At 37.3% G+C, this 21,682-nt stretch overlaps 2 protein-coding genes across 3 annotated transcripts in view; one reads left to right on the top strand and one right to left on the bottom strand.

Annotated features, from left to right (window-relative positions):
- The window catches only part of LOC134203710 (bifunctional 3'-phosphoadenosine 5'-phosphosulfate synthase-like), a 55,949-nt gene extending 45,541 nt beyond the window's left edge, over positions 1-10,408 (top strand). For both annotated transcript variants that reach the window (XM_062678573.1, XM_062678572.1), the window contains exons 2-4: positions 1,884-3,366; positions 9,763-9,914; positions 9,986-10,408. In XM_062678573.1, the coding sequence (XP_062534557.1) occupies positions 1,884-3,366; positions 9,763-9,914; positions 9,986-10,198 (1,848 nt within the window). In that variant the 3' untranslated portion in view covers positions 10,199-10,408. The remainder of the gene's footprint in view (positions 1-1,883; positions 3,367-9,762; positions 9,915-9,985) is intronic.
- A 173-nt stretch (positions 10,409-10,581) lies between these two features.
- The window catches only part of LOC134203709 (uncharacterized), a 47,453-nt gene continuing 36,352 nt past the window's right edge, over positions 10,582-21,682 (bottom strand). Inside the window, 3 exon segments of the mRNA XM_062678570.1 lie at positions 10,582-11,032; positions 14,229-14,790; positions 14,793-16,253. Coding sequence (XP_062534554.1) covers positions 10,950-11,032; positions 14,229-14,790; positions 14,793-16,253 — 2,106 coding nt within the window. The 3' untranslated portion in view covers positions 10,582-10,949.

The following is a 21,682-nucleotide window of genomic DNA, read 5'->3' as shown; positions in this document are numbered from 1 at the left end:
TTCGCATCAAGAGCGCTGAAGCTGATTTAAAGACATTACGAAAAAAAATGTAGGCAGTAGATATTTCGATTTGATGCCTTGTATATTCTTGAGTCAATGGTTCCTTTTACACTCAAAAAGGGTCGACTATATTTTTTTCTTTTTATTCAATATGGGGAAAATTTCATTAAAGCATGAGACTGCATATGAAAACGTGTATTTTAGCACTCAAGCACGCGCTGTTGTACATCACAAACGGAAAAACATCGCTTGAGCTACAGAGCATGAACGACAGTGGTACATGAATCGCACGCATGCTGAAAGGTTAATATCGCATGTCCATAAATAGAATTATCAGGTGCTCATTACTCAAAATAACGGTCCCCCTTCATGACATTGCGCAGATAGAGATTATAAATTTGAATGGTCGACATTACCCCCAAAACGGTTTTCCTATCTTTTCATCGTTTATGCAAACTCATTGAAGTTAATGTGTGTTTGCATGCACGAGTGTGTTCTTATTATTATTAATACAAAACATTTTTGTATTTATTGTATACATAAGTGTACATTAAGACCAAAAACAAGCTTTTGTCAAAAGACCCAGGGACCCATACTGCTTCATATAGGAACTGTTCTGTTTTCCATCTCATTAAACATATATCGCTTAAGGTGATTATACAATAGGGCCCTGTGGTGAATTTCAAATTCACCACACGGGTTTCTACTCCTATTATCAAAAGTTCAAATCTAGCGTAATAATTGTCGTACAATGCTGAAATTAAAGTCGATTGTTTAGCATGAGTAAGCAAACAATCTATGGATGTTTCATTCCCATCTGGTTCTCTCAATTCGTGCTCTTGAAAAATCACTAGAAAAAGCACGTGGTTTCCAAGATGGCCGATTTGTGGCTTTGTTGTATAACCACCTTAAGTTTTCAAAAGGACCTAAATAACATTTATTATTTGAGTACATCTTCTTCTTCTTATTGGCATTACATCCCACACTGGGACAGAGCCGCCTCGCAGCTTAGTGTTCATTAAGCACTTCCACAGTTATTAACTGCGAGGTTTCTAAGCCAGGTTACCATTTTTGCATTCGTATATCATGAGGCTAGCACGATGATACTTTTATGCCCAGGAAAGTCGAGACAATTTTCAATCCGAAAATTGCCTAGACCGGCACCGGGAATCGAACCCAGCCACCCTCAGCATGGTCTTGCTTTGTAGCCGCGCGTCTTACCGCACGGCTAAGGAGGGCCCCTATTTGAGTGCATATTGCAATCAAAAACTTGGTCTATTGATTGCAGTAGGTATTCGAATTAATTCATAAAAAAATGTTACTTAGTTCCTTTTGAAAAGTTTAGCGAAATATATTCATCTTATCGATCTTATCGCAAAACAAAGAAATACAGCACAAGTATCGTCGCTTCTTTCTGCTAACATGCGTGCTTACTGCTGAAAAAAAATCACAAAAATAAGAAACAAATCAAATTCCTTTTCATTACTTCGTTTTTGATGAGATGAACTTGGGAGCTATTAGATGAAGTACCGAACAGTTCCCCTCTATATACTATTATCCTCGACAAATCGAGGGTGTATCTGTGGGTTTATAAAACAGTCTGCATCGAGAGCTAAAAGCCTGTAAGGATTTGAGGTGCAGGGGACAAGCCTTGTGAAGATATTATTTATGTAAACCAAGTATCACTCAAGTTCGAATATTACCTATGTTCTTGTTATGTCACAGTAGAGCAAGAAATTGACGTATCTCGTCAATCAATTGGTATTGTATCATCTTGTACGGTATCATATACGACTTTGCATTGTTGTTGATTTCTCATTTGTGCTTGTGATTAAACGCTAATACGTTGTAAGTAATTATGTTTATTCATTTTCTTTCCACAGTGCCTTCAAGTCGCAACCAATGTCACCGAGCAGAAGCATCACGTAACGCGCGAGACCCGTGGCAACAATCTGGGTTTGTGTCGCGGTTTCCGGGGATGTACAGTTTGGCTGACCGGGCTGAGCGGTGCCGGCAAAACATCCATTGCATTCGAACTAGAGGACTACCTAGTTTCGAAAGGCATACCCGCATACGGTCTCGATGGGGACAACATCAGGACGGGTCTGAACAAAAATCTGGGATTCTCCCAAGCAGAACGGGAGGAAAATATTCGACGGGTGGCAGAGGTCGCCAAGCTGTTTGCCGACAGTGGGGTGGTGTCAATATGTAGTTTTGTCTCACCGTTTGCAGAAGATCGCGAAATGGCTCGACGGATTCATAAGGATGCAGATTTGAAATTTTTTGAAATTCATGTAGATACTCCCCTGGAGGTGTGCGAGACACGTGATGTGAAGGGCTTATATAAGAAAGCTCGAGCAGGTTCCATTCAGGGATTTACCGGTGTAACACAAGCCTACGAAGCCCCAGAATCCCCAGATCTATCAGTTCCTACCGAAGGGTTGACGGTGAGACAATCAACGTTCAAAGTAATTAAACTTCTAGAAGATGAAAATATAATACCAAAGTTCATCAAAGAGGATGAACCTATCCCGGAGTTGTTCGTTCCGGACCACTTAAAAGCTGATGTAGAAGCGGAAGCTAAGACACTGCCATCGATTCCGATAACGACCGTTGAACTTCAATGGTTACAAGTATTAGCAGAGGGCTGGGCCCATCCACTCAAAGGTTTCATGCGCGAAAAGGAATATCTGCAAGCATTGCACTTTAACTGCATGTTAAGTGAAGATGAGACAATGCGAGAGAATCAGTCCATTCCAATAGTATTATCGGTTAGTGAAGATGATAAGAATAAACTCGAGGGCGTTAGTGCTTTGTCATTATCGTACGAAGGCCGCATCGTTGCTGTTCTTAGAAAGCCAGAGTTTTATTTCCAAAGGAAGGAAGAACGATGCGCCAGGCAGTTTGGCACGTCAAATGCAAACCATCCGTATATAAAAATGATAATGGAATCTGGACAATATTTAGTAGGCGGAGAAGTGGACGTTTTGGAGAAGATTCGCTGGAATGATGGATTGGATAATTACCGACTAACTCCAAATGAGCTTCGTGAAAGATTCAATGAAATCAAAGCGGATGCAATATTCGCTTTTCAATTACGTAATCCTATACATAACGGACATGCACTGTTGATGAGCGACTGCAGACGTCAACTGCTGGAGCGAGGCTTTAAAAACCCCGTACTAATGTTACATCCACTGGGTGGATGGACGAAGGATGATGATGTTCCATTGCCGGTTCGAATGGCGCAGCATCAAGCCGTTTTGGACTCAGGTGTGCTCAAACGGGAACATACAGTGTTGGCTATCTTTCCGTCGCCTATGATGTATGCCGGTCCAACTGAGGTGCAGTGGCATGCTAAATCCAGTGAGTATTTATTTTTATTGTAATACATATAAATTTGAACATATATAACTTCGGTTTTGTTGGGATATTCCTACAGTTCACAGTTCAGTATAGAGCAAAGGTCCCCCCCTTTTTAGATATGCGACCCTCCTAGCATAATCCTATATTGCTTTCGACCTACCCGGTACCAAATGCAATGAATTTTAGAAATTGGATAAAAATTATTTCGCGTTGGATTGAACATATGTATCATAATAAATAGATTTATTCCCCATCATTGTATTTTCCAAAATCTCATCAATTTTTCTATTTGATTGGATCTGTATTGGATTGAATTGGATTTGAATTGAATTTGATTTTCAATTGAAATTGGATTGGATTTGAACTGTATTTGGATATTGGATTTGGTTTGGATGTGAATTGGATTAGGATTGGATCTGGATTTGGAATTTATTTTAATTTTAGTTGGATTAGTTTTGAATTCAGGTTTGATTTGGATATTGTATTGAACTTGAACAAAAGACGGCCATTCACTTCATAAAATTTGTTGTGCTCAAACCATCCATTTCATTACTTAGATCCCATTCTAAAAGATGGTACAAAATATGGCCGTAAGTATGAATCAAAATTCGCCTTTCGCGACAAACTAAGGATTACAAACTATCATTGTTGTTAAGTGTTTTTCACGAAAGAATTTGAAAAACAAACTTGGTTTAGTACACCAAATAAAATTATTTCAATTTGGTCCTTCTATCGACCGCCATATTTGCTTATGCTTAGCACAGAGACGAAGAACATGACCCAAGTAAACAAATGATTTTACTGTACAAAAGTGGCTATAGAGGTTGCTGACGTTCAATCACCTCTCTCTTTCAAGCGCCTACGAAGGATAGGGTTTGTTTTCATCGGGAAACGTTTCCCGATGAAAACAAACCACATCTTTTCAATGCGCTTGAAAGGGAAAGGTGATTGAGCGTCAGCAACCCTTATATAATATTGAAGATGTCTTATATGAAACACATGTTTGAAGATGTCCTATGTAAGAGATAGCGGAATTTAAGACTTTCATACATGATATCTCTAAAATTGAAACTTTTTTTAATACACCAGTTAAACATGGCTCATACAATGCCTTTTTTCCTAAAATACGGTTTATATTTCTGAAGAAAACGATATATTAGGAATTATGACTTGTGTCAACTAAAATTCATGAAGTAAAATCTAAGCAAAGCACCAGAGGGTCGAAATATAGGGGCTAAAGAATGGGTCACTGACGGTGTCTGATACCGTTATCTGCATATTTTGAACAATGGATGGATGCATGCTTCTATTGGTTAACTGATTATATTTCATCAAACCAATAACGATATTCAATTCCAATCATGAGCGAAGTTAGGAACATTTTTGCGCGAAATAAGGAACTATCCTATTTTTATGCGCGAAATAAGGAGCATACAACGGTTTCAGATTCATAGGGAAACATGTGGTAAAATGAACACGTTAAGGAAACGCGTTGAATTCAATTATAAAACAAGGATAATTTGCCAGTTTAACCACTTGGCCCAACAATTTAACTCATATTCTTATTGCACTGAACAATTTTTTCGCTAATAAACATTGTTTTATATAGTTTTTCGTCGAAATAAAAAACATCGAAATTTCGCATATTCAAAAATAGTGCGGGTAAAATGAACACTGCCTGGTGGTAAAATGAACATCGCTTCTAAAACCCTTTTGAAACATTTAATTATCTTTTTTAACTCTAGCACTGTATATACAACTAATTGAGATCATGAGAACCTTTTGAAAAATCTGGTATATCTTTTGAAAAGCTCTTAATCATCAATATAATAAAAAGAAGGAAAAAAGTTTTAAAATATCATTTATTTTAAAATTAAGTTTCTATATTCAAAGTTTTATCTTGGTTATTTGATATGGTTTGTTTCTTCAACTTCCGCTTCACAATTGCACAACTTTTATCATAAATTTCTGTAAGTTTGATACAAGTGTTCATTTTACCCGCATACATGCCATGTGATAAAAAACTCTTCGTATAACGATGCAAACCAATAATTTTACTATTTACCCCTGCAACATCTTTGTGAAGGTTGTCCTATTTGCCGCTGTAGTTTGTACAGGTTTGAACCAATGTTATGATGAACTTATAAAGAATTAAAGCTTGCGGAAAAATAGTTGAAAATTATATCAGACCCTATTTTAACAGCTTCGTTTGATATTTTGGATAGTAATAGCTATTCGTTCGGTCAGTAGCAAATGTTCCTAAATGGCCACTTATGTTTTTCAATGAACGTTTTAACTTTGTCAGATCTTAAGTGTGCACAATTAGGATGCTTCACGGTATTAGGCAAAAATTAAAAAGGTAACCGATGGAATCATCGTGAATATCTACGAGCACAAACATTAAACTCGTGTTCTGCCGCGATTCGCATAAAAGTCCCATATCGAATTTTGACGAATTTAATTTTCTTTCAGAAATAAGCCAAAAATGACCTCATCTAAAAAAAACTGATAAAATAATAATCTTCGTTCAAGAAATTAAAAAATCAAAACCCACTTGTGTTATCTCATTTTGATATTTATTCGCATGACAGTCACAATACAGATTTTGATACAATTTGGGACAAAAAAAAACAAATATAATTATGAAAGAAAGATTGCAGGTTTTATCAATTTATTAGATTTTTTTTGTATTTCTTCATGTAAAACGAGTTTGAAAAATTCAAATGCTTATTACTGAAGTTGAAGAAAACTGACATGGGACGGTTTTGAGAACAGGGGCAGGCAGAGTGACTGTCTCGGTGTTATGGCTGACCAGCGAATAACCAACGTCACGCAACATTTACTGTCTAAAGTCTTTGTATTGCTCACTGGTGCGGTCGATACTGGAGTATTGCTCCGCCGTTTGGAATCTCAATTATACGAACGGTGCCGAACGAATTGAGTCCGTGCAACTACGCTTCCTACGATTTGCTCTGCGTATTTTTTTTCACTTCGCAATAGATAGCTGTTTTAGTGTTTGTTTTTGACGATATGTATACTTTTTGACGATTTTGACGATATGTATACTTATATTTTTATTACCATCATTAGGACATAAGTAGTCTGTTGATGTAGGCCTTAAATAAATAAATAAATGCTAAAAAGACTGATTGATAACAAAACCCAGACTGCCATGTTTGTACTTACCGTGAAAGGAACCACCCTACCCAAGTAAATAAAATTTATCTACTTTCTTCTGGAAACGCGACCGTGGTACCCGAACCCACTTAGATGCTGCAAGTACCTTAAGTTCGGTACACAAGTAAGTGATTTGTATTAAGTGCATGATGCATGCATTGGTAAAATTCTCTACTGCCCATAAATTCATAACAGTCCCATGTAGATAGGAAATCAAGCAAACATGAGACTGTTACGAATTTATGGGCAGTCTACTATTCAACAGGATGAACAAATCGAACTGAATGAAAAAAACCCAAGCAAACAAAACTACCCAGCTAAAGCAGTAACGGCAAAATTTGGCTGAAACCTTACAAGCCTATACTGCCCATAAATTCATAACGGTCCCACGTTTGCTTGATTTCCTATCTACATGGGACTGTTATAAATTTATGGGCAGTATATGAAAACGCAGTTCGAAGCTAATATCAAACAATACAAAGAAGCGATGGAAAGTTCTATTCAAGAAATCAACAAAAATCTTCAACAAATGAACTCGAAATACTGAAAGGAATCTACATAAAATTGAAAAATCTTTTGAAAACACACCAGGAGCAAAAAAAAACGAAGCCCTCTCTCCTCCAAGAAAGAAGGAAGGGAACAATGAGACGAAAACTTGAGACAATCCGGGGTTTACGTATTCAGAATCAGAACATTCGGAAGGACCTTCCCCTAAAGACAATGACATGGAATAAAAGCCCCAACTGACAATGTTAACATCAAAATCATCAACGACACAGCAAATCCCGAGAAACAGCAACAGCAGAGGCAAACTAAAAATAACGTGAGAAGTAAACAAACAGGGACCTCCTTAGTATCATCGTGCTAGCCTCATAATATACGAATGCAAAAATGGAAACCTGGCTTAGAAACCTCGCAGTTAATTACTGTGTGCTTAATGAACACTAAGCTGCGAGGTGGCTCTGTCCCAGTGTGGGAATGTAATGCCAATAAGAAGAAGAAGAAAAACAGATCATATTATGATGCCCCAGGAAATCGAATCCTGATCCAATAACGCCCGCTGCCCGACTGACCAAACAAGTAAAGTCACTATAGATATCTAGTGACTTTACAACCAAGCAGTTTCTCAGCTGATACAGTTTAAGCACCGACGAACCGACGTGCGACTGGCGCTCTGGGGTCGTTCAACAATGATGTCACAGGTTTTAGGGGGGGAGGGGGTCTAAGATTTTGTGACACTACATATACAAGGTATACAAAAAAGCGTGACAGAGGAGGAAGGGGGGTCTAGAAATCTCAAAAAGTAGTGGACGTCATATTTGAATCATCCCTCTCTGGATTGTCTCACACTTTTTAACGTCGGTGATTTAAGAAGTGGCTCTTCATGCATCGATAAACATCGAGTTAAAGGAGCTGGGTAGATCACCTGCTGCGCTGGTTTCAGAAGCTCCACCAGAGAAGCAGTGGGCGAAGTTAAGAAGGAGTTATGAAAGCGGATGTTGCCTGACACAGCACCATACTCAACCTGATGATCAAGCCATTGTGAAGTCCCTCGAACTCGATCAACTTTTCCCTTTGGGAGCATCCATAAATTACGTAACGCTTGGATGGGAGAAGGGGGTTGCCGAAGTGTGAAGACTCATACAAATTTTTCAGATGCTCCATACAAAAAGTTGACAGTGTGGAGGGGGGTTGAAAATGGTTCATTTTTGCGTTACGTAATCAATGAATCTTCTCTTTGTCGTAACTAGCCCCGATATATCTTTGGGGGGGGGGGGGGGGGTTGGCTATAGCCGTTCCATCTGTTTTCTCTATTTTTAGTTTCTTTTCAAAAATTATCGAGCATCTTACCACTCTTATTTTAACGATCAGGCTCATGTGCTATGAGGCGAAGGGACTTTCTTTATTTTTTCCGCTGTTTGTTTCGATAGCCGCCCATTTTTCGTCGCTTCGATGAAAACCACTTCTGTAGTTGAGCTCGATGCAGTGCTGCATCTTTTGCAGTAGAGTTTCCTAAGGACGCTTTTTAATTGGGTCAAACCTCGATATTCGTCTGTTGGTTTGAGCCCGTGCTCCAATTAGGGAATGATCACTGTACTCTGTCGCCAGCGTTATTATAATCTGCTTCAACAAATTAGCATAAAGAAGATTGATTGCTGTTCGTGGGAATCGGCAACAGACAAGACTTTTCCATTCGGTAGTGATAGGTTGTTTGTGCTGCTGCAGTTTCGCTAACATTCGGTAGAATAATGTCCGAATGTTTTTGCTGAAGATGTTCAGGTCTTCAACACCATATGTATGTTTTCGGTTGGCTCGGATGAGTTTCCAAGCGAACGACTTTCCCGTCTCATTTGCAGCATCGAATTCTACTAATAACATGCATTTTGTAAAAAAAAACTATGCAAATTCGCATTCATTGGTTTGAAGGCAGTCAAAAAATTCTCTGGTTGTGATCTTTAAACTTTTTTAGTAATTCAAAATTTTATATATGTAGAAAACTGATATCAAAGCCAATTAACTTTTCAAGTCCTAGGGAGGCTAATTTTTTTTCTAGGGAGGGCTAAGCCCTTATTTACTCAAATTACTATGGAGGTAGCGCATAAATTTTATTTTGAAAGCCATTGATAACATTGATAGATAGCCATGGATAGTATCAATGTGACAAACAAATTTCATTTTATCTCACTGGATCTATATGATTTTCAATTAGAAGCTATTGGATTTTCAATTAGAAATCTTCTATATGAAAATCAGATAGAAACTACGTTATTAATTCTTTCAGTGTAGTGATTTTACTGCACACCACACACGCCTTAGCTTTCCTTTTACTGGCCCACTTCACCGGGATCTTGCACATTCGGCCGTCGAAGGACCAAAATGCTCGCGATCTTAAGAATGGACTGTAATTTTATTATAAGTTTTGTTTTCGGTCCAAGAAACAATCAAAAGCGAGCGATTCACTAGACAAATGGAACAGAACTCATTTATTCAGTTTTTTGTGAAGTTTGTTTGGGGATTGTTTATAAGGATGATATTTCAGTAGGGGTGATAAAGGAATCAACAGGCCCCATAGTGCAGTCTAGACTAAGAAAATGGAATGTGTCAATGACATCAATCATTTATTTATTAGTTAGTTATTAGTTTAAAACTAATCCTCTATGTAGTAGCGTATTACTTCTGTGTAGTTTTAAATTGTTTCCTTTTTTTTCATTTCCTTAGGAATGAATGCCGGTGCTAACTTCTACATCGTAGGACGGGACCCAGCTGGAATGCCGCATCCCGACAAGGAAATGTATCCTGACGGCAACTTATACGAAGGTACCCATGGTGCCAGGGTACTTAAAATGTCACCTGGATTGGATAGCATTGAGGTGAGTTTTCGCTTCATTTTGTAATGAATCATTGCGAACGTTTCTAAATATATTCTTACCCTGTTGCACAGATCCTACCATTCCGCGTAGCAGCCTACGATAAATCTGTTTCCCAGATGGCATTTTTCGATCCTAACAGGAAGAGTGATTTTGATTTCATTTCCGGCACTAGAATGCGAACGTTGGCACGCAATGGACAGGATCCGCCGAATGGGTTCATGGAACCTAAGGCGTGGAAGATTCTATCTGAGTACTACCAATCGCTAAAGAGCGGAGATAATTGATGACGTACTTTAAAGATGTCAATTAAAGTGAACTTATATATTAACAAATATTTTATGCACACGAACTATTGTGTAGAACACATATTTTATTTTTTTAATTATATATTTATGTCGATTGTTTTAACATAGATTATTACTGTTATATTATTGTATTCAGTTGTGTAATGGAAGCAGGTTTGTTCGGATGAATAAACTATTTGAAACACTAAATGGGATAAAATGTAAAGTTTTTTTTTTCAATTATTTCCGAATGACTCAATTTTATTGTATCTAATCATGTAGGTCGGTCGTTCTGTTGTCTTATCTTGATATTTGCTAAGATTCGAATGCATTCAGTTGCCCAGTTATCTAGCATATACAGACCATTTAACTTTAAGATTCGGTTACACTACCACGAAATGATACAACTATATTTATTTATTTAAGAAAGAAATAAATCCATCAACAATAAATATTGAAATGTTTCCCTACGCTATACAGATTTACGGATGGTAAGTGTCGAGTTTTATCAAACGTACTTCTTGTTCTACAAGATATAAGGTTCATAAATCTTTCGATGCTACGATATCCAACTACTAATTATCATTCACACTAGAGCTAGATGCACCATGAAGCACGCACGGCGTTGTCACTAGTCTTACCTGTTTGCCGTGCATTATGAGTGAAATGAAAGCATCAATTGGTTGTTACTGTATGAAACTTATTTACATGGGATTTGTGGCTTAACCGGCTCCTCGGGGGTGGTCGTGTGTTAATTAGGGAAATCTGCTTCGCTTGCTATCACACCTTTGTGTGTCATCAGGTCGTCAATGTATTTCTTCACCTTACGATCCACTGTAAAAAAATGATAAAAAAGAGTTTTTAATGTATCTAATAAAATTATTTACGCAACAATTGTCTCATATACTAATTTTCTTATAAACTGTATGCAAAAGTATATTTTATTATTAAATAATAACATTATCTTATAAAGGGTGAAATGGCGAATAATGGATCTTCTAGTGGCAGAATTTTGTACTTGAAGTCATAATGCGAGGAAACATCTGCATTATATACCGTGACATGCCCTATTACCGTGTGTCCACAATAAATTCGCTACATAAAATTTAATTTGCAACAATCACCCTTGAAACTATGTCGCTTTAATCAATATTTAATACATTTGAAGGAAAAAATATGTTTTGTACTTCAACTCATAAAAAAATGAAGAAAATAGTGTTCGACGTTTGACTTGTGTTGTAAATATGCCTAATACCGCGTATATTCAGAAGACAGAAAACTACCTAAAACAGTGCCAAACAATCTCAAATGATGAACTTAAAAGCACATTTACAATAAAACATATATATATATAATTGAATCATATTCAATTCAATTGAATTACTGTTTTACAAATTACTACTGGAAAAAGAATCATTTCCTTGTGTAGTGATATTTACGGTTTAAAAGTGTTTATTGATTCATCAAATAATTTACTCCACATTTATTAATGTTTGAGATAGGTGATATTCAGTGTCTACATTAAATTGAAGGCAATGGTAGGTTTGTATTCAGATGAAGAATACTCTACTTTTATATAAGAAACCGTACACGAATTTTTAAAAATATGTACGTTAATGGTCTGTGGTAAATATCGCAGAAATGATATCGTACTTTTATACCGTTCTGTGCCCTTATTCCAATCAGCGCCAAATTCCGTTCACGCAAGACAAAATGATAAATAATAGAGAGTTTTTGTTTAAAAACAACAGAAAAATATCCTTGTACTTTTCTATGGTTATGTATGCATGAAATGAAATAAAAACCAGCGTCATTTTTAGCGATTAATATTGAAAATTTAAACAAAATTTGTTGGTCGTCACTACGAGCGACATGTTGTCTGTTTTCATTAATCCACTTGCTAAGAACGTTTGTCATAATATTTAAGCATTTTTAAGTAAAAATTGGCCCTGGATTTTAAACACAGCAGCATAACAAGACAAAACAGGTAACATTATAGCGTATTACCAAATTGTTGTCTGTATTTTTCCGATAGAAAATGCTGAAAAGTGAAAAATATCTTGACCGGAATAAGGGTACATCTAAATCTACTCGTTCCTTATTCCGTTCATTGGGTTTGGAAGATGGATTCTGAAAATTCCGTGTTTGAGAATATAATCTATGAGCAAGAAAAGGTACATCGTACATGAAGCCATATGAATGGTGAACAATTGAAATTCTATCCCGCAACCAGGTAGACCGAAAGGAATTCCGTTAACGACTCTACGCGAAAAGGTTATGGGACCTTTTTCAACTCGTGCCGGGAAAATACAGTTTGTTTAGTTAATTTAGTTTAGTTTTTTAGTTTAGTTTAGTTAATCTTTATTAATGAGGTTTTCGGCCCTGGGCCGGTTCAACTCGCATCTAATGATTTAATGATGATTTATTAAGTGAATGCTGGACAATGTTAAGAAAGGGTTTCCGAAGAATACGGACAGTTTTAAACAGCACAATCCATTTAATTGTGGCGTTCTTGTTTAAAAGCTTTATCCGGAAACTCTTGGCGAATTTCTTTAAAGAACCGGAACTTTATAGAATATTCAATTTGAACGAAACAGTGGTACGAACAATTCCAAACCAATAAAGACATTGTTTTGGAAGGTTCAGGTCAGAATTAAAGGCCTAGTATTCAGGCTCTAGTAAAAATTACGTTAAGGATAAGGTGTAAAACTCCGATAAGGAATCGTATCTGTCCTTTCTGTGGTACCAAATGGAACTGGGCAGCTAGCATCAATGTTCATGTTGAATATATCTCGAATGGTAAGTGAAACAAACGAAAAAACAGTCAACTTGGCTATACAAAGGAAATATCATTCATTGTATTTAAAATTTGGAAGAAAATTACATTTTAAGCTTTTTATTTGCAACACATATTATAATAAGTGAAAAGATGAATTTGTGAGAAAAATGATGCCTGGTATTAGCATCTTCAAGAAATCAAATGTTTTTCGGGTGATTGGAATTAGGAACACGAGTGAACGGAATTAGGAACAATGCCATTTCCGATGATTGGAATTAGGACCACATAATTGGTCAATTTTGTTTTCACTATTGGAGGCTAAGTCTATGAATGCATTTTGTTAAGAAAACTATTTTGAGCTTTTCAGTGGAATGTCTTCACTTGTCATAAGACGAGTTTGTACAATCCCATTGGGTCCCATGAGGGCCCTCCTTAGCCGTGCGGTAAAACGCGCGGCCACAAAGCAAGACCATGCTGAGGGTGGCTGGGTTCGATTCCCGGTGCCGGTCTAGGCAATTTTCGGATTGGAAATTGTCTCGACTTCCCTGGGCATAAAAGTATCATCGTGTTAGCCTCATGATATACGAATGCAAAAATGGTAACTTGGCTTAGAAACCTCGCAGTTAATAACTGTGGAAGTGCTTGATGAACACTAAGCTGCGAGGCGGCTCTGTCCCAGTGTGGGGATGTAATGCCAAGAAGAAGAAGAAGAAGAAGACAATCCCATTGAATTCCACCACTTAATTGTATCTCGTCTTATGACAAGCTATGAATGCATCCCAACATATTTTATTTTCAATTGTACATAGAAATTGACACTATGTAGCGAAATTGCAGCTTCAAAATACTAAACGGCTATTTTTTAGAGCTTTTAGACATAGCGCATTGTCTTAGGTGAACGGAATAAGGGCACAGCACGGTATGCCGAACGACATAATGAAAACGTTTTGTGTGCTCGTTAGGATTAGTTGTTTATTATTTTCAAGTCTTCTTTAAGAAGTTTATCTTTGCCGAAGTGCTGGAAAACAACTATTGAATTTATTCGCGTCATGGACATTTTTTGGTGGAAAACTTTGAGCCTACCCCTTATAGCGAGAAGTTGGCAAAATACTCGCGAACATTTGTTTTGCCTTTTTCTTGCTGGAGAGTCAAAAAGCACTTTTTTCATTCTCATACATTCGACATTTTGCAAATTTAAGGCAAACTATGAGCATTTTTAAATCAATTTTGAATAATGTGTAATAAACTTACCAACGACTTCGACATCGTAAAACTTGTGAGAGATATTCCGCGCCAGCCCCTTGAAGAGTTCCTTAGATTTTATTTTCTGTTGACGGTAGTACGGCATTAGGAAGCGAATAACGACGTCAGCTAGGTTTTTCTTGGAAATTTTCTCCTGCTCTAGTTGTATGTTTTGCATTTTGCCGCTCGCTTCGGGATTAGTGTGCTTAACGACAGTCACGGCTGGTGCCGTTACGGTAGAGGTAGAAGAGCTAGAGGATGATGCAATAGTGGCGTTACTGGTGCTAGCGTTGCTACTACTGCTGCTGCTGTTATTCAGCGATGACGCGCTGGTGGTAGCGGTGGATGATGTCTTTTTCATAGCCGCTAGGGTGGCCGCCAGTGAAGATGTTGATGGCGAGGACGATGAAGTAGAGCCATTTCGAGCCGCGTTAGACATTGCAGCGTTCAGTTTCTGCAAAGTGGCATGGATCTGAGCCGCGGTATTGAACTGGGCAGCTGTTATGGATTTTACGGGTATTGATGCGGCGGTGATATTTGAAGTTGAGGTTGACGATTTTTTATGCTCATATTGACTGGGAGGTTTCTCTGCAGGGCTTCAAACAAATAATCGTAGCTTTTCTTGGAAGATGGCTTTTCTCTAGAAGGAGATATTACAGGTGGAGGAGGTGGCTGATAGGCAGATTGCGTGCTTGTTTGGTTGTAGGTTGAGTATGCGGAGGAATAACTGGATTCTCCACTAGCAGGAGGCGGCGGAGGAGGCGTTTTCGCTGTCGTTGGAGGTGGTGGAGGAGGAGGAGCATAATCAGATACCTTGTTTGTCGTCGATTCTTTTGTGTTCGACGGAGTATCATCATCCCACATGTCATCATTTGAAAGCAACGAATTGCTAGTGGCTGAAGTTGGTTCATAACTATTGAACTTTTTTCCACCTCCAAAGGATGGTTTGAATTCTTTTTGAGGAGGAAGTGGGGAGGGTCGCTCTACTCCATAAGAAGCTTTAAATTCCTTTTGGTGGGGAATCGGAGAGCGTCGCTCTCCTCCATAAGATGATTTGAAATCATTTTGGTATGGAACCGGAGAGGGTCGATCACTTCCATAGGATGATTTGAATTCATTATGAGACGGTCGATCATAATGAGATACGCGTTTCGGTTTACCATAGGAAAATTCTTCTATAGGAGAAGGAGGTCGTTTTGTAGGGGGTCTTTCTTCGTACTCGTTTGCGTATCTTTTGCGGGATCTCCTATCTTTGTATTCATCTTCCTCTTCAGTTCTACTTCTTGATTTTCTATGCCGTCGTCGATCGTCATCATAATCTCTTGAATGTGATCTTCCCGAACGATATGAGTGTCGCTCACGGGACCTCGATCTATCTCTTGATCGATGGTGAGATTTTCCTTTAGATCTCCCCCGTGACTTCTCACGGGATTTTTCTCTTGGTGTTCGCGAACGATCGCTAGATGCATCTCTTGATTTGGTACTAGTTTTCCTCTTTTTAGGCCTGTGCTCTTCGCGGTCCCAATCATCTTTTGAATCTCTTGATCGGTGAGAATAATCACTGGAAACAATTTCTATTGAAGGTGACCGTCGTGATGCACTAAGATCAGCTTTCTCGTTCACCGGTTTAGCTTCCACCACAGTACTCGGTCCAGCCGATTCTGTATCATCCCACATATCATTATCGTCCAGGGTTGCCAAACTTGATGATCCAGCATTGTTACTGGTTGCACCCGTGCCCTTCTTAGAGAAAAACGAATTGAGCGAAGTTTGATTCATTCCATCGCGCCCTGAGTTGCTAAACTTTCCGCCACCTCGCCGGCGGTCACCATTGCTTGTACTACCACGGTGGCCACTGGAACGACGTTCCTCGGTTTCACGTAGTTCATCGACAATTTCGTCTCCGTATTTACGCTTCAGGTCAGCTTCGATGGTCTTGAACTCACCTCCCACGGAATTACGGGGTTTTGGAGTATAGTGTTTCAGATCTGGATGTAACATGCCGGACGAAGTTGTAGCTTTTATGGCGGTTATCTGGAATAAAAAAGACATAGATGTTATATTCCATGATTAACCTTCCGGGACTAGCATTGTTATAAAAAGTATAACAAATTGAGTAAAAATTGATTAACTTTTCAGTCAGTTGACCAATTTGCACCAAACCACCAAACTATAACTCAAAAAAAAAAAAAATAGAAAATAATAAAAGTGATTCAATGAAAGGCTTAGGTAAATATTATAGCTAAATAATTAAATGAATTATTGATTGTACGACATTTCGCGGTAAAACATTCCGCGGTTAACCATTTCGCGGCGTACCAGTTCGCGTTCAGTATCATATCGCGGTATAACATTTCGCGGTTTATATTATTTGGCGGTATACCATTCCGCGGTTAGTACTATTTCGCGGTCAATACCAATTCGCAGGTTTATTTTAATAATGTTTCAAGTAGTTCAATAATGTGTTCTTTAGCTTTGTAAAGCCTCAAAATTCACCTAATTATTATATAAAGCGAATAATCATTGAGTTTATACCAGACTTGTATAAATTCAAATCGCAACAAAAATAATATTTTGAAGCAAAACATATTTGCAAATGCGCAATATAAAGAAGGCAAAACAACGCACTTCGCATTATACCGGGCAAATGCAAACATTTAAAGAAAGCAAAACATAACATTTTACTTTATACCAGGCAAATGCGAACATTTAAAGAAGGCGAAACAACACACTTTGCCTTATACCGGGCAAATGCAAACATTTAAACGTCTAATTCTCGCGTGATTTTTGAAAACGTCGTAAGTCCAAAAGAGAGGCTCTCTTTGTTTACTTTCTCTTTCGATTATTACAAAGCCATACTAACATTTACATGGGATTTTCCAGCACCGACCTGAAGAAAATAGCTTTGTCTAGTGTGCTGAGGTGAAAATATTGCAACAAATTTTAAGCTAGCCTAGATATAAGCAAAAGAGAGCGTAATGAAAGAGAGTCTCTCATTTGGACTTACGACGTTTTCAAAAATCACGCGAGAATTATCATATTGACAATAATGTATACTACCTAGAGATGGACGCTCCGCTCAGGAGCTGTTCGAAAGATTCGCTTCCTTACATTGAGCTGATGAGCCATGGATCTTTTTTAAAGAAACCTAGCTCAGAAGCTTACTTTAAATTGATGAAATCATTGTCAAACACGCGCCTAGAGAAACTCCCTCGAGCGTACGCACTCCAGTACGCGCGCTGTTGTATTTTGTTCAACACAAACGAAAATATCACGCTCGCGGTACACAACACAAGCGAGCTTGTATGAGCATTCCAGTCCAGTACCGCGCACGTGCCGATTGTTTATTATCTGCACCTAAAGCACTATCAAGCCAAGCGACAACACCATCTAGCCAAGCAACATAAATCATTTCTGCTGCAGAGAGGAATAAGAAATACACTATACACAAGCAAAAATAACATGTGACGCTACCAGCTCAAATCCGTGCGACACGGATCTCAATTCGGATTAGTCGCGACCGATTCTAGCGAGCGAACCATGTGGTTCAAATCAAACGAACCGAACTGGGAGCTGTGTCTTGCACGGAGCGGATCTTTTGCTTGCGACGGGTTTTCCCGCCAGCATACTGCAGCATGCTACATGTGCACACTGTTTGTTTGTAGCACCGTGCTCTGTATTTTTTTACCCTCTTGTTTTTAGTTCACTCACATTTCGGGAACCAATACATATATTAGATGAATGGGCTCGCTTGTATGAAAATGTCAACTACGCATGGTTAGAAGCACGCGCAAATTTATTTATTTATTTTATTTCGTCAACCAACGTAGACTAGTACATATACATATACATGTTTGTTTTTGTAATGCTATAGTATAATTAAATAATAGGTTTTTTTTAGTAAAGTGATGTATAATTTTGATTTTGAATTTATATTGCTGGATTTGTAATGTTTGTTCTTTGGAAATACTGTCTAATGTTATGCCGAGACATTGTTAAGTCAATAGTTTCGCAGTGTTGATTGTAAACGGCCATCATTCGGATGAGAGGCCCAAATTTGGCGTAATTAGTTCAGCAGTGGTTGGTTAACAATAATGTTCTATGTCGAAGTAGCCGAGAAGGTATGTAAAAGTTAAATTTCGATAAAATTTCAGTTGAATCAACACGTTGAGAAACTATATCGTTAACAAATGAAACCGTTGCACATTCTCGACGCTCTTTCAAAGTTTGTATATTTATAAGCATGCAACGTGCTTCATAAGATGGAAGAGGAAATGACGTCCAACCTAATTTACGAAGAGCGTATAATAGAAATTGTTTTTGTACTGACTCTATTCTTTCTTCATGTGTGGTTGTATAAGGCGACCATACAATGCTACAATATTCCAGTATAGATCGTACATATGAAATATATAGTGTTTTGATTGTGTAGGGATCCTGAAAGTTGAAGCAAAAACGCTTGATAAAGCCTAGCATATTATTAGCTTTGTGGATGATTGTGTTATAGTGATCAACAAGAGTTAGTTTCGAATCTAAAATCATTCCTAAATCCCTAACTCTTTCGTGTCTTTCTACAGTATTGTTCCCTAATACAATTTGTGTATTTGGTGTTATTCTTTTTCTGCTGAATGATATTATGTTGCATTTCTTAACATTCAGTTGCAATAGGCTTTTTGCACCATGTATAGAACATGTGTATTTCATTCTGGAATATGATTATGTCGTCTTCATTTTTATTTCCATAAATAGCTTTATGTCATCGGCATAAATTAAAAATCTTTATATTTTTGAGAATGAAGGTAATGTCATTTACATACAATATAAATAAAAGAGGGCCAAGATGAGAGCCTTGTGGAACTCCTGAAGTGACTTGAATGGGATTGGATTTCTTTCCGTTAAATTTTATTATTTGTTGCCGGTCTGTGAGATAAGATTCAAGCCATCTAAGGAGTCCTGGCTCAATTCCAATTTTTTGCAATTTGAAGAGTAACATTGGAATGTCAATGCGATCAAACGCCTTGCTAAAGTCAGTGTATAGAGCTTCCACGTAGTTACCATTATCCATTGCATTAAGAGAATAGTCAATGAATTCTATTAAATTTGTAGCGGTAGAGCGACCTTTGAAAATCCATACTGCATATTCGTAATTCTGTTTTTAAGTTGTGAAAATAATTTTTCATTGATAATGGATTCAAAAAGTTTGGGAATGCAAGAGATAATGGCTATTCCACGGTAATTACGAATGTCAGATTTTTGCCTGATTTGAAGATAGGCACAAGATAGGAGCTTTTCCATACCCTGGGAAAATTTCCGGATTCCAATGACAATCTGAAGAGCCAAAACAAAGGTGCAGTCATCTCTTTAGCCAGACTCTTCATAAATATCGGTGGAATACCATCAGGACCAGGGTCTTTAGATGCATCTAAGTTTTTAAAGCGTTTAGAATATCGTTCACCATGATCTGATTAACACCGATATCCCTAGCGAATTCTGGGATAGGCGCAAAAAAACAAGGTCGCAATCTTGTCCCGAAAAGGTGGTGTATATTTCTTGGAAGAAATCTCCAAAAGATTACAGATATCTTCCGAGCAATTACCGACGCGTTCGTCTAAATACATGGTTGACGGAAAATTGTCTGATTTTAATTTTGATTTTACGTAATTGAAGAAGTTCTTTGGACATGACTTTATTTCGTTTTCTGTTTTCGTGTTGTGTTCTTCAAATGCTACATCAATTGCTAATTTTAATTGATCGCAGATGTTCAAATATTTTCCCAAATTTTCATTCGTCTTGTCTAGCTTGTAAGTTTTATGTAAAATCGATTCTTTAAATTTTTTATTTGCCTATTGTACCAAATTGGATATTTTGAATTTCCGCTCCGTCGTTTTCTTCTTTTTGGGACCTCGTCAATAATAATATCAAAAATAATGTTATAAAAGACATCAACGGAAGATTCAATATTACCTTCATTCTCTAAAATTTGCTTCCAGTTAAATCTACTTAGCTTATGTCTTATGTTGTCATAATTTGCTTTGTTGTATTCAAGGACTTCTTCAAAGTCACAGTCGCTGGGTTTTTTATATTCATGAATGAACACAGAGTATTCGATTGCCGTGTGGAATGTTTCGTTTTTCCATAAGGGATTCAATGATTTAGTCACACAGAAATCTTCTTGAATATTGGTTAGTAGGAGATCAAGGTAACAGTTCTGTTGATTTTAATGTGATTGATTTGGTTAAGTCCTAGGCTAGCAGTTCTGTCAAATATAAACATAAGTGTTTCATTTTCCCCAGCGACTGGAAGTAGAATTTGTTCGTTCTCTGAATCCGGAATAAAGTCAACGGTGCGTTGGTTAAAGTCTCCGTAAATATGTACTTTGACTTCAGGTGGAAGTCCCGATAAAATTTCTTCTGCAGTTTTTAAAAAACTTTCATAAGATGTTGTTTGCGCATGTTCCGGTGGGAAATACACAGAGGAGAAAACATGGGTTTCTCCTGCAATGTTAGATTTCACCCAAACATGCTCAAAGTTCTTATATTTTTTGGTAGTTATTATTTCTGAATCAAAATTGATAGAGATTGCGATTAGAACTCCACTGCCAGACTTTTTTTTTGATTCTAAGAAATCGCGATCGTCCCTGAATACGTTAAAGCTGCTTCCAAAAAGTTCTTCACTATTCACGCTTTCATCCCAGCTGGTTTCAGTTGCCAAAATAACCGAGAAGGACGAGCTTAAGATGTTATTATGAATTTCCTTCATTTTAGCTGGGCTTTTCATGCGATTGAAATTTTGACAGTAAATCAAAACTTCAGTGGCATTCTGTTTTGATGAAGAACTTGTTGGAAAATACACATGTTATAGTTCATGTACACATGTTATAGTTCATGTATATTATAATGCCGTTTATACTTTTAATAAACATTACGATTATATTCCCCAAAAAACAAGACATTGATTTACTGCACCCAGTATGAAGAGAAAACTTATGACACGTGATATGGTTCATATACATATCAAAGACTTAGGGACTGAATTATTCAAATTAACGATTTGAGAAACGTTATCAACAAAATGTAACTCAGAATTATGAAATGTTGAGTTAGTTCTTGTATAGAAATAAATGTGATGATTCTAAATGAACTCCTAGACTTCAAAACTAGACGGCCAGAAAAAGCGTAATAAATGTTATTAGTTTAAAATTGTCGGTTTTTCAATAGAAATTATTACCTCACTATAGCTTAACATTTTAAAAATTTCAAAGTGAGGTAAATAGATGAATGATGAATGAATGAATAAATATATGAATGACACAAATTTTCAAATTTTTGAACAATAATTAAAATTAAAATAATAATATTATAATAATAATAACAATTATGTTTTAATATATGTAGCAATAAAGAACTGAAGAGCTGATCCAAAGAGCTGACTCTTTTCAATGAGCTGAACGGATCAGATCCGCT

Source organism: Armigeres subalbatus, unplaced genomic scaffold (assembly GCF_024139115.2).
Source record: "Armigeres subalbatus isolate Guangzhou_Male unplaced genomic scaffold, GZ_Asu_2 Contig207, whole genome shotgun sequence".
NCBI classification, from domain to species: Eukaryota; Metazoa; Arthropoda; class Insecta; order Diptera; family Culicidae; genus Armigeres; species Armigeres subalbatus.
This window is presented reverse-complemented; position numbering and strand designations above follow the sequence as displayed.